The sequence below is a fragment of the Leptonychotes weddellii genome, chromosome 8, assembly GCF_054177405.1.
Source record: "Leptonychotes weddellii isolate Sample4059 chromosome 8, ASM5417740v2, whole genome shotgun sequence".
In the NCBI taxonomy this organism is placed as follows: domain Eukaryota; kingdom Metazoa; phylum Chordata; class Mammalia; order Carnivora; family Phocidae; genus Leptonychotes; species Leptonychotes weddellii.
This window is the reverse complement of record NC_138376.1, coordinates 20,289,297-20,302,485: the sequence shown is the minus strand read 5'-3', so window position 1 is coordinate 20,302,485 and position 13,189 is coordinate 20,289,297. Positions and strand designations below refer to the sequence as shown.

Genomic DNA, 13,189 nt, shown 5'->3' with positions numbered 1-13,189 from the left:
ACAGCACTTCTCCCAACACAGGGCTTTATGAACATGTAACTCCTTCTGAATAAGAGCAATGGCAACAGGACTTTTACATCACAGCTTTCCTTATGCATAAATATCTAGTCTTCTAAAGATGTTACCTGTGAGGGCCGGTGTGCTTTTGCCTTTGACAGGTGCTGTTTCCTTCAGACCAGGGTGTGACTGTGACTTCTCCTTAGCCTGTGGATACACAATTGAATAACTGAAGTTACTTATTAATTACATCAGGGTTTCTCAACCTCAGCACTACTGACACATGGGGTGGATAATTCTTTGTTGTGGAAAATGTCATGAGCATTATAGAATTTTTGCAGCATCTTTGTCCTCTACCCACAAGAAGATGATGATAGCTTCCCTCCCAGTTGTAACAACCAAAATGTCTCCAGAAATTGTTAAGTGTCCCTTGGGAGGCAAAATCATCCCAGATTGAAAACTACGGTATTACATGATTCAAAAATGAAAAAAAAAACCCCACTAAAATTAATAGCAAGTTAGAGGGCAGGACAGTCTGAATTAATGAAACTGTATAGACTACAATATTTAAAAACAAATGAACTCACTACTCTAAAAGAAATTCTGTTAAACTCTGGCATTGTTTGTAAAAGAAGGCCCATCTTCATGAATAGATTAAAAGATATTGATAATGTATATGTCACCTCTGACCTCTGTTCATATTGTCTTGATATGGTTCACATATTAATCAGATGAAAATGAGAGGATCTATATGAATAGGTTTTGTAAACCAGAAAGCAGGAGACTAAAGTAAGCTTTTCTGAATGAGTTTTCACATGGCTTAAAGCAGATGACCATTTTCCTAGGCAGATAAACATCATTCTCACAGTTTGGCTTCTCTGAATTTGCTTAGCCAACTTTCTTAAATACCACATAAAAAGTAAACATTAGCCCAATCCACCCAAGTTATCACAAATTCTGAAGTTGTGCATTATAAATTAATGAAATTGTATGGATGTCCAAAGAGTCAGTTTCTTTTCTTTGGAAAGAGAGCAAAATTTGCCTTAGGGTGACTTGCAAGCATGAAACGCCGCATAAGTGCAGCTCAGGGGCATCAAGACAGAATGCTAATGTACTTTTAAATAATCCAAGGGGCAGTCTCATAGGTTCAGAGCATTTCCATTTTTCAGATAGAGACATTGAAACACAAAGTATGTTTAGTAAATCTGTGGAAAACCAAACTTAGACATTATAGCCTCAGAGTTTGTAACTTCCTCTTCTAGGTGAAAGCACAATACCAATGTTCTGCAACTTCCTCAGGCAAATCCAGCTGCTCTCTCCTCTGCGCACAACATATGCACCCATCCCAGCATCACTGACAACACTCTTAAACGTTTTTTCCCGTTAATTTCCCACTAGCCTTGGGCAGAAAGACTGATTCATCTTTGAATCTCTGGCACTTAGCCCAGTGACTAGGATATAGTGATGATGGTGGTAATGATGGTGATGATGATGATGCTGGTGGTGGTGATGACGATGATGATGAGGGTGATGGTGGTGGTGATGATGATGATGACGAGGGTGATGGTGGTGGTGATGATGATGATGACGAGGGTGATGGTGGTGGTGGGGATGATGTCAATGATGATGATGGCTAATATACACTAAGCACTGTCTACATACCAGGCACATTTCTAAGCATGTTATTAACTCAGTTGATCCTCATGGCAACCCTTTGGGATAGATACTGTTAGCCACATTTTATAATGAAATCAGGTAATTTCCAAGCATTATACAATTCAGAAATGGTTGAGCCAGGATTATTAGTCAGCTGTCTCCTTCATTCTGTGCTCTTAACTACTACATTGTACTGTCACTTAGAAAAAAAATAGAAGATTACAGGCAAGGTATGTTGTTAGTATTTATTGAATATCTATTGCACAGCCAGTACCATGGGAGATAAGAAGGAAGATTAAGAGAGAAGGGTATAAAATGGAAACACGTTAGTAGAGTGAAGAAATAAATATTTACCAAGCAACTAGAATTAACATGGAAGAAAGGCAAGAGAGAGAGAATTTAAGTCCAATTTTGAAAATAAGTCAAATTAGCCAGATAAGATAGTTTAACAAATTGTGTTTAAGATATTGTATAATTTTTTCTTTCAGTGTTTCTCTTTTGAAATGAAAACTCCTGGTGGATAGACATGTGCTTCTGGATTTATTCTGGATAACGTGTACATTGGTGGACTTGATAATGAAAACTGTTACGTTTTAATCAATTTCAGTTCATCAAAATAGGTAAAATTGAGAATTTGGTGGTAAGACTCCATAGAGTGCCAGATTGATGAGCGTTTGCCTCCAAGGTCATCCAGGTGTTGGTGGCAAAGGTCCAGGAGTTGTGCTAACATTCTTTGGGTAGAGCAGCTGGAGTTGACCAACAGGAGAAGCTGTTGATTCTGAGGAATATAAGAAACCAGCTTCCAAATGAGGCTGTTTTTTTCTTTGTCAATTATATATCACATATGTTTTACCACTTAAATAATGTAAAGAGGTCTTTATTCATTGCCACAGGCTATTGTATTTTCATTTCTCTATGTAATACTGACATCTAGAGGAACTTTGAACTGAGTTTCCAAAAAACAGAAGCTGTATCTCTCCTTTCCTGTTTCTGGACAGCAGCTTCAGCATGAAGAGCTTTTACTTTGTGTTTCCATGTTATCTGTAGAAGTTGCTAAAATAAGAAGCACAAGTCTGTAGATATATCTTGTCCAAAACTGAACATATTTTCTACCTATGAGAGAGGACATGACAGGACTGTTAAGCATGATGTTCCTATAAGGATTACTATCACCCTCTGTTATTAGATACAAATCATGTCAGAGATCATGTTCCTTTGCTAAATTCACACTGATGACCGAGTTGAACATGAGGGCTTCATTTCATTCAAATTCATTCATTATTCCTTCACTTAATAAATACTTCTGTATTTGCATATGGATTCCTTTTGTGACCAATTACTCATTGCTTTTATAATAATCCATCGATGCATTTAGAATGACACACAGAAGAAAGGAGACCCAAATGCCCAAGTATTTAAAACAAGTTCTGTTCTCTCCACTCTGTACAGTTTTCTAGACTGGTGTCCCGAGTGGAGAGTATGTGCCCTGAGTGTGTCTAAAGTAGTCTTCAGGTTGTGTAAAGGAAATGTTAGAACTCATTTCTATCTGTTTTCCATTCTTTTAAAATTTATATTTTATATATTTTTTAAAACATGTATGAATAAAATTGGACAGATATATAATTTATAAATATCTGTAATATACTAAATTTATTTATAAAATAAATATACATGTATTGTTTATCAATGTGCATAATTTCTGAATAAACATACTGGGATTTACTTAAATGCATTTTACTGATCGCAGTGCAAAATCACAATAATTTGGAGACCGTTCCTTCAAATAACACCATTTCTTACATTCTGATTTTCTAAATTATGTGCTTTAGAGAAGAAACATTCTAATCAGTAGGTTCAAGGACAAGCACATAATTTGAACAATCAGCTCATGTCTTGCAAACTGCTTTTAAGAGGTCAAGATTCATTGCTTAATGACTATTTTGACAATTTAGACCAATTGTATGCACTTTATACTCTGGTCTCCACGCAGTTTCACTGACTGCCATAGAAACAAGAGCTGAGCAGGAAGGCAACATCCATCCAGAAGAGTGTGCCCACCTACCTGGTGCGGAGCTCACTCCCACCACGAACCACAAGCCTGTCCCAGTACTACTACAACTCTACTTCTCCTCAACATGGTAGAGCAACCAAAAGGAAAATTAGTTCCATTGAACGACTCTGCCTCATCCCTCTTCATTTCCATTCAATAAAAATCAACTTTAAAAACCCATTCTAAAGTGGATTTAAACTTTTAAATAACAGAAAGGCAAAATAGCTACTGCCTCCTCTGGGCGCCCACAACGCAGTGATCGTCTTCTGGGTATTGTATGGTCACTTGACATGCCTGAACCCCCACTGGGATAAGGACCCTTCTCTTCACCTACGGTTCCCCAGCACCACATGCTCAATATGCTCGGTGAACCCCTGTGCAGTAAAGGAAAGAAGTGCCTGCAGGACTGGTGCCCTCATTCTGACAATATTCCTTTTTATTTTTTAGTGTATATATATATATATATAATTTATTTATTTTACTTTTTTTACGTTCAATTAGCCAGCATATAGTACATCATTAGTTTTTGATGTAGTGTTCAACAATTCATTAATTGCGTATAACACCCAGGGCACATCACCACAAGCACCCTCCTTAATACATCACCCCATTACCCCATCCCTCCACCCCACTCCCCTCTGTAACCCTCAGTTTGGTTCCCAGAGTCCAGAGTCTCTCATGGTTTGTCTCCCTCTCTGATTTCTTCCCATTCAGTTTTCCCTCCCTTCCCCTGTGGTCCTCTGCATTATTCCTTATGTTCCACATATGAGTGAAACCATATGATAATTGACAATATTCTTTGATCAGGCTGTGTCACTGAAAAGCCCGACTCACCCAGCACCAACCGAAATGCATCCCTGTCACTGATGCTCATATCCTTTGCATCACTTAACTGATGGTGAGTGATATCCGCAGCCCTGCATTTGGGGATTATGGTTGCTACAGAAAACTGTTTTTTTACCATCACGATGGAACATGACTATACTAACTGCATCCCCTAAGCTGAGGGCTTGTCATATCACTGCTGTGGAGACACCAAGAGGAACACTTTTTGGCAATTTTAACCTAATACCTAGAAATACAAAAACAAAATGATAACAATTTATAATGATGTTGTTAAACTTTGATTGGGCTCATCATGAAGGAGAGAAAAAAAACAGAGCCTAAAAGAAATACAAAAAGAGAAATTTTCAGAATATCCAAACTACATTTCCTTGCTTGAGTATAGAAGATAATTTTAGAAATCATTTGTAAAGTAAATCTATTTCTTTTCATCTTCAGGGCACACTCAAATTCTTGCCTTAAATGAGAAGACTCCCTAAAGTCCCCGGCTGATAAAAAAAATGTTCGCAAAGCATAACCTGTTTCATGGTCCATGGGGACTGGCATGGAATAAGGCAGGACAGGATCCGACTGACTGAATCCAGGAAGGGAAAGTGTTCACCTTGGCCTCAGGACTCAGTAAGCAGACCCTCCCGTGCTGCTGAGAAGAACATCAAGGATAATCAAACAGTCACCTGAGAAAATAACCCTGCTAGGAAAATTAAAGCCTTTTGATGCATCCTCTGTTACATGGACTGTGCTTCATTCAGAAAGCAAGTAAGTAGAATTCCTCAAGGATATATATCCAAAAAAAAAGGTCTGAAATTAAAGGCTGGTCCAGGAAAGTCTAATTGGACCATCTGTCAAGTAAAGATACATGGTAATTTTACTTTTATTCGATTTTAAGATGTATTGAGCAGAACTATTAAAAAAAAAGAGTGTGCTACCACATTTAACTGTCTCTTCTAGCAGGAAAAGACTGAATAGGGAACAGCACTGGTCAAATGCACTGCATCAGGTTATTCCTTATTGACTACAGACTTTTCTTATTTTATTTTATTTTATTTTATTTTACTTTTTTACAGACTTTTCTTATTTTAAATATACTTTCAGGTTTTCTTATTCCAATAACCTCCTTGCTATGGCCAAGCCCATGCAGGCCATATGTTTAGGATGTTTACCTATCCTGAGGTAGTGGATGAAGACCAACGGGTCAGGGGGTGGCAGACCCCTAATATCTGCCCCGCCAGCCCAGGGGCTAGGCCAGGCTGTGGATGAGAGCTACACGTCATTAAAAACATTGGCTCACCTCCATTCTTCTATCTAGCCTGCCTTTGTTGATTTTAGAAGAAGCAGTTAGAACAAGTTAAGAATCTTCACCTAAATATTTAGTCACATCAGGTACTTTGATCATATAGATTGTGTTTTTTCCTCATCTTATGCCCAATGGATAAGCTTACCCCAAACATCTTATATGGATTCATAATTTTGTATTTCCTTCTCATCATCACCTCTCTTGTCCTCCCCACACAGAAAATGCTGAGCCCTCTGACTAGCAACTACTCATTTTTCCCACTCAAATTACCCATGTGACTTTGGTTGGCTACACATGCTATCCCCTACCTTCCAGGCCCAAACCCCCTTTGTTCTAACAAGGTCAAAACCAGGGGTGGGGGGCGGGATGTTTGAAAATATTTGATGCATGGGTTCCACCCCTAAAGGGGAGGGGGGAACTGCACACTATTGTTTTTTCTAATATCCTCCCCTCCCCCCACCCCACAACCATACACACACACACACACACACACACACACACCAATACTCCAAGGTACTGCAAGGGTTGGGAGCCACTGTCTGTCTGCTCAGCTTCCCTCACTCTGGGTTGTTTTGTTGTGTGTTTTTTTCCTTGAGTCCTTCTTACCACCCAGGCTGCTGTGCCACAGTTTTGAATGATAGTAATAACACTGGAGATGTGGTGTTTCTCCTAATGCCCAATTCCTCTCACCCACCAGCAAGGGTCTTTGATCCTCTCCAGGATGGATTATCCAGCACACCGCTGCCTCTTCCTTGCCGGCCACCCAGGGACACGTGTGTGCAAATGAGCCTCAGGTAGACTTCCCCAGAGACCACAAAACCTCCCCTCCAAAAGTGATCTCAGGGGCATCAATAAAAAAGCCAGCATTTCCAACCACACCTGAAATCCTCTGCCTTGCTTCCTGGTCAAAGCTTAGTTAATTGAAAGTGATTCAATTCCTCCACCAAAATGGAGGTGAACAGAAGAGGGGAAAACTCAGGTTAAGTGAAGAAACACCACTTCACAGGGTGTAGAATTATTTATAGCCCTTTACACAAAAGCATATCTGAAAACCATAAATGGTGGCATGCTCTGCCTTCTTGGGATTCTGTCACCAGAAAAGCAAGGCCTGAGCACTTCAAAAACTGTGCAGCAAGATTACTAAGAAAGTACAACGGTGTGTGTGTATGTGAGAGAGAGAGAGAGAGACAGAGAGAGGAGAGAATAACCAATTTCAAATGCAGGTACAAATGGGATTATAGCTCCTTGATGTTCATTTGGTTAAATTGAGTCTTAGTAAGATTCTTCTGTTGTACTACACAAGACCCAACTTTGGAATGTTTTCACATGAAGTATACAGTGTTTTTTCATCACCTAATAAAACTCTTCTGTTTCTTCCTGCCGCAGACAATTTTACAAGCATTCATTTCACAGAGTGTTCTCAGTGTGCTTTTTAATTTTTTATTTTCGGTTCACTTTTATCACTCCATCTCCTGTCTCCTGCTCTGAGAAGCAGTCCGCGTTGTGGCCCAGCCTCTCCCCACAGGCTGGCTCATGGAAGTGGAGTCTGTTTTTCCTCAGTGTTTCCTCAGGTGAGGTGAGGTGTGGTCCCATGGGGCATCAGGGAGAGTCAGAGATCTGAACTTACATTCCCTGAGCAAAATATCTAATCTCCTCATGCTTGGCCTTTCCATATCTTGCCCTGCACAGCAAACTTTGCAAGCACACTACAAAGTAGCTTTAAAAACCTATCTCTGAAAAGCAATGATAAGCTGCAAAGCTCTTAAAAAGTCTCTGAATTTGGAATATGTAGTCCAAACTCAGTAGGTAGAAATAATCAGTCATGACAATCCCTAACCTTTCATCTTCTAGTCCCTTCTACTCAGAGTAGGTCCGTGGACAACAGCAACCCAAGAGCTTGTTGGAAGTGGAGATTCTCAGCCCCTCCCTCCGCTTATCCAATCAGAATCTGAGCTTTAACCATTCCCCAAGTGATTCCCATGCACATTACAATGTGGGAAGCATTGACCCAGATAATATCCATAATGACTTGGTGCGAAGAAATATTTCACAAAATATCTGTCATGGCTGCTTGTATTTATTTGAATCTGGCCTCCATCCACAAAGAGCCATTGTCACACTTGGTTAAGCTTAGAGGGAGGACTGTGGAGAAAGCTGGAAGGAGCCAACAAATGCTCCACTGGTCTGGATGCCGGCTGCCCTTGAGAGCAGTGGCCAGTGGAAGTCCAGGACTGTGTGGAAGATCAGTGAGCTTTGAAGAATGTCCAGAATTTTGACACCGACCCAAGGAGTCCTAGCAAGGACTCAGAAAGGTATACAAGACCTGATGTCATGTACTTAGAATTTTCCACTAATCTCTGGGGTCTCTACCAAACTCAGGTCTCAGAGAAAAGCAACATTAAGGTGTAAAATTTCTGCTATGGGCTGAATGTTTGTGTGCCGCCAAAATTCATATATTAAAGTCCTAACTCCCAATATTAGAAGGTGGGGCCTTGAAGTGGTAATTAGTTGAAGTGGTAATTAGGTATAGATGATGTCATGAGGGTAGATTCTCTATGGTGAAATTAGCGTCTTTAGGTATAAGACCTGAGACCAGGGCCTTTTCCTCTGTCCCTCTGCCACGGGAGGATACAGAGATAATGCAACTGTCTGAAAGACAAGAAAAGAGTTCTCATCAGAACCAGACCATGCTGGCACCCTGATCTCAGACTTCCAGCCTCCAGAATTGTGAGAAAGGAATTGCTGTGTAAGCCACCCAGTCTATGGTATTTTGTTACAACCACCTGAAGTAAGACAGGTACAGGGAGACTGTGCCAATGGTAAACTCTAGAGAATCAGGAATATATTCTGGTCAGTTCCAAAATGCAAATAAAGTTAGGATTATTAATTTAAGTGCTATAACTTGGTTGCTGTAAAGGTGATTATCAACCCCTTAAAAGGAACAAAAGTAATTTTATTTAGCCCAGTTCTTATGAAACAAAAATTTTAAAGTACACAGATAGTACATAAACTCTGATACCATCTAGTTGTCTGTGCTTTCACTCCTAAGATATACTTAAAGTCTCAATTTATGGAGAACATTCTGAATACCTTACTGAACTCTTCATGTCCTTACCTCACTTTTTTGTTTTATTAGGTAAATACAGGAAAATATGCAGCTGGTACCCTGGTACTGTACCAGTTATTAAAATAGGGAAGTACTTCTATTCTGGTTGGTAAAGAGTGGATGTCCTGAGCTCCTGATCTAATCACATTCTGAACCCTCATAAGACCCAATAACTTGAGGGTCAATATCTGGCATGGCTGGGACCTCTAGGTCCCCATCCAGTGCAGTCTGTTCTGAAAGGGTGACTGTGGACTCCCGCCTATGAAATTCAGTTCTGCATCAGTGAACATGAATATGAGTGCACCTGGCCACAAGAGTAGGCTCATGGCCATGCAATTTTTAATATTGGAATAAAAGCTTTTAATAGTATCTGTGCTGTTCCTGAAAGTTAATTATTAGTAGGAATTGGAAAGTGTGCCTTGACACTCAAGGAGAAAGAAGTGACTGATGAGTAAAGAGGAGGTAGGAGAGTTTCTATCAGCAATACCTTTACCCACCTTACACCTTGGGACAGTGGTCCAAAGTTTATAAATCTCCTGCCCCAGAGATTCTTAATCAGTAGGTCTGGGCTGGAGCTCAAGAACATTTTTCATAAGCTTTGGAAGTGGTTCTGTTTTAAGTGCTCCAGGGATCATACTTCCAGAAAATGTATGAAATTCTTATTCATTATTTAAGACCCTACTTCAAGAAGTTTCCTTTTGTTAATTCTTCCTTGAAACATTCTAGTCCCACATCCTTCTACCAAAAGAGGAGTCAGTCTTTCTTCCACTTTTATTGACAATACATCCATCATGTACTTATCATACTATGTTGGCATTATTTGTTTGCATGCCTGGCTCTGCCTGGATATCTTGGTATCTCTAACATCTCACTCGGTATATGGCAGATAAACACTGATTGATTAGAAAGTAGCGGTGGGGACTGATGCTGGGCAATATTTACTGAGCTGAGCATCTCAACCAACTGTATAAAATTTCCAGAAGGGGTGCTGTAGCATGCCCTTTATTATATCCTCCCCAGTATCAGGCTTTGCTGTCTCGCCCTTAAGCTCCTGTGGCACCTAGAAGTTTCCACTTTCATGTAGAGAAATTTGTTGGCCTGAACCTCTAGGAGAAAGCTCGTAGCCTTCTCAGGCCTTTGCAAGAATGTAAAGGTTTGTGTCACCAATTCACATCTGAGACTCCATCTTCAGCGTGGGTTATTGACCTAATTTATCATTTGACCACCTTCTTAACAAATGTCTTATACTTAATAAAAATCAGAACATGTGCTATAAACATTCATTTGCTTAATGCATATATTTAAGATCTATTATTCATATAACTACATCAACCATAACTTTTTTTAATGTGCTATAACACATTAGCACAGAGAGACACTTAATGAATACATTTTTAAAAGATTTTATTATTTTTAAGTCATCTCTACACCCAACTTGGGGCTCAAACTCACAACCCCGAGATCAAGAGTTGTATGCTCCACTGACTGAGCCAACCAGGGGCCCCAAGAGATGCTTAATGGATACTTTCGATGATAGAAATGAGAAGAGGATAGATATTGTTATTGCCACATTTCACCTTGTTATGATTATGGAACGTAATTTTGCCAGAAGACAAGATCAAGCAGTACCTACTTCCTCTGAAATGTCGGATTACACTTCTTTGGATAGCACCTAACTCACCATTAAAATAGGTGCTAAATAAATGGCTCTGCATTTTCCTGCCGAAGCCCTCTACCATATTTCTAATGGTGATTAAGTCAGACATCATAGCCATTACTCCAGCGTCCCTTTAGCGCTTGAGTTCTGTGATGCCACAGAATCGAGAATAAAGCTTGGCACGGTTACAGAGCACACTCTGAAACTTTCCACGCCGGCAAGAAATTGCTGCTCGGTGCTTTTCCAAGGATCTTGCTTGTTGGCATCTCTTTGTGGGGATGATTTACCTGAGCGAGGCCTAAGTAAAAGTGTCTTTATGGCAGATCATAGAAAAAAGTCGTGCTTGTTTGGTTTGTGCTATTTATTTAGGTCTCCATTTCTCAGCAGGTGAGGGCTTTGCTTCAACCACATTAGGCCCTGTCAACAGGGAGGGAGTTCTCTTGGAGATTTTACCAACAATGTTTCCGATTTGCCCCTTGCTGCAAGGAGAAGGTGGGAGTAGTCCCTGAGTTCTTCAGAATTCTTCTACTGTGTCTTCTCAAGCACAACTCAGAGGTAGTAACCAGTGAGGTGGGGCTGGGTTTATAAAACATGCCGCTCAGGTTCCTTTCCAAATTCATGGTCTTAGGCATCTGTGGCAGTGAACCTGCCTCTCATTTGCTGATTCAGAGAGGAACAACATTCTTATTCTCAAAGGCTAGAGATTGCTATTTCAATAGACAAAGGCAAAACAAAGCAAAAGGTAGCCTTTTTTGTTGTTGTTGTGGAAACCAGCTATTTATTTTCCACGTTGGTTTATGGCAGAACAGGAAGGAATCTGAAAAATCACCTTAGATTTAACATCACAAATTTACATGAGGTTTTAGAAAGAAATTAAGGCAATGGGAGGAGTTTGCCTCACAATCCAGTAGGTTAGATGCCTAACTTTTGTATTCTCAACCACACAATGTACTCCCCAAAACCCACAATATTGTAAGGGTTCAAAACAAGACAAAGAATTAGAAAACTTACTAAATCATAAAATCCATTTTGAATCTGGAGAGATCTTAAAGAGCATTGTGAAATAAGTTAAGGAAACCTAACTCAAAATTGGAGGCAGGAAGCCATGCCGGGAGGGCGGTCACACACGTGGCACTCATTGCAGCTTGCTTAGTCCAGCAGGAAGAAGGAAAATTTCCTCTCAGCCTGGCAACTGCCCTCACCTGCAGCCAATAAGAGGGCCCTCTACTTCCATTACCCACAGCCAATGAGAAGCCACCACCACTATGAACTCTCATTTCCTGCCGATGAAATTTTGTTCAAAACAACCCCTTCCCACTTCCTCCTCTCCTCTATAAAAAGACACTCTCCTCCTTTGTTCTCTGTACTTGGAATGCACTTGAAGAAACCACTCTCCAACTGGAAATGAATCTTTCTGTGTCCTGATTGACACTGGAGGAACACTCTAGTGCTCAACACCACTTCCATTAAACAGCCCCTGCCTCAGAGTCCTAAACAGTTCAAAGAGTGAAGGTCTCTAATAAACCTCAACAGGTTCCTATGCCTAATGATACTCTTCCGCTTAGGCCTTCTAAGAGATACCCACACTTTTCTCCTCCTCTACCCCTTTTGATTTATTGGGCCAAGGTTTCCTAGAAAAATATCGTGCTGGAAGTTCTTTCTCTTGAAAAGGGGAAATAATTCTAGAATTTCACAGCAGCAACCAAAATAGCCAAGTAGGCAAATCTCATGACCCTCAACATCTTTTATCTGCTATGTTTCTGATGGCCCCCAGAGCTAATTCCAAGGACACTAATCATTTGTCCCTGTTGGATCATCTACCACCCTCCTGGGTAAATCCTAAACTGATATTGGCAGAATCCACAGTGCACCTCCTATTAAGATCCAAATAGATCCCCCAAAACCTCTCCCCATAATTAATCAATACCTGTAAATAAAGAGGCCCTTCAAGGCAATAAGCCAATAATAAAACGGTAAGGGCCAGGGCCCCCTCATCCCTTGTATCAATCCCTGTGACATTCCTATTTTACCTGTGAAGAAACCAAATGGCTTGTCCAGGACTTCTAAGCCATAAACAATATTGTCATCCCCCACCATTCTATTATTCCCAACCTCCACTTTATTTACCTCCAGTACTACTGAGAGCAAATTTTTTCATGATCGATTTATGTAGTGTTTTCTTTAGTATCCCAGTAGATAAAGGTAGTCAATATCTTCTTGCTTTTACTTGGGAAGGACAGCAAAGCTACAGGAGAGTAATGCCAGGGTTTCACAGAAAGCTCACAAACATTAAAGGCTGGCCCAGATGATATCAAGTTCCCTGGAGGCTCCACAATAATACAATATATGGATGACTTACTTCTTTGCTCCCCTTTCCAAACCTCCTCACAAGAAGATAGCATCCATGTGCTAAAACTCCTAGCCAAAAAAAGGATATAACATCTCTAAGGAAATATTACAATCTGTTCATACTCAAGTTCAATATTTAGGACTTCTAATCTCAGAACAAGGACTGCATTTGGATCTAGACAGTTTTCATGGCATCCTGAAATTCCCAAAGCCCCAAACCAAATGTCAACTGTGAGG

At 40.2% G+C, this 13,189-nt stretch overlaps 1 protein-coding gene across 2 annotated transcripts in view; it reads right to left on the bottom strand.

Moving 5' to 3' along the window:
- MYLK4 (myosin light chain kinase family member 4) overlaps positions 1–13,189 on the bottom strand; it is an 82,419-nt gene that overhangs the window by 24,371 nt on the left and 44,859 nt on the right. For both annotated transcript variants that reach the window (XM_081827782.1, XM_081827783.1), the window contains exon 3: positions 126–204. In XM_081827782.1, coding sequence (XP_081683908.1) covers positions 126–204 — 79 coding nt within the window. The remainder of the gene's footprint in view (positions 1–125; positions 205–13,189) is intronic.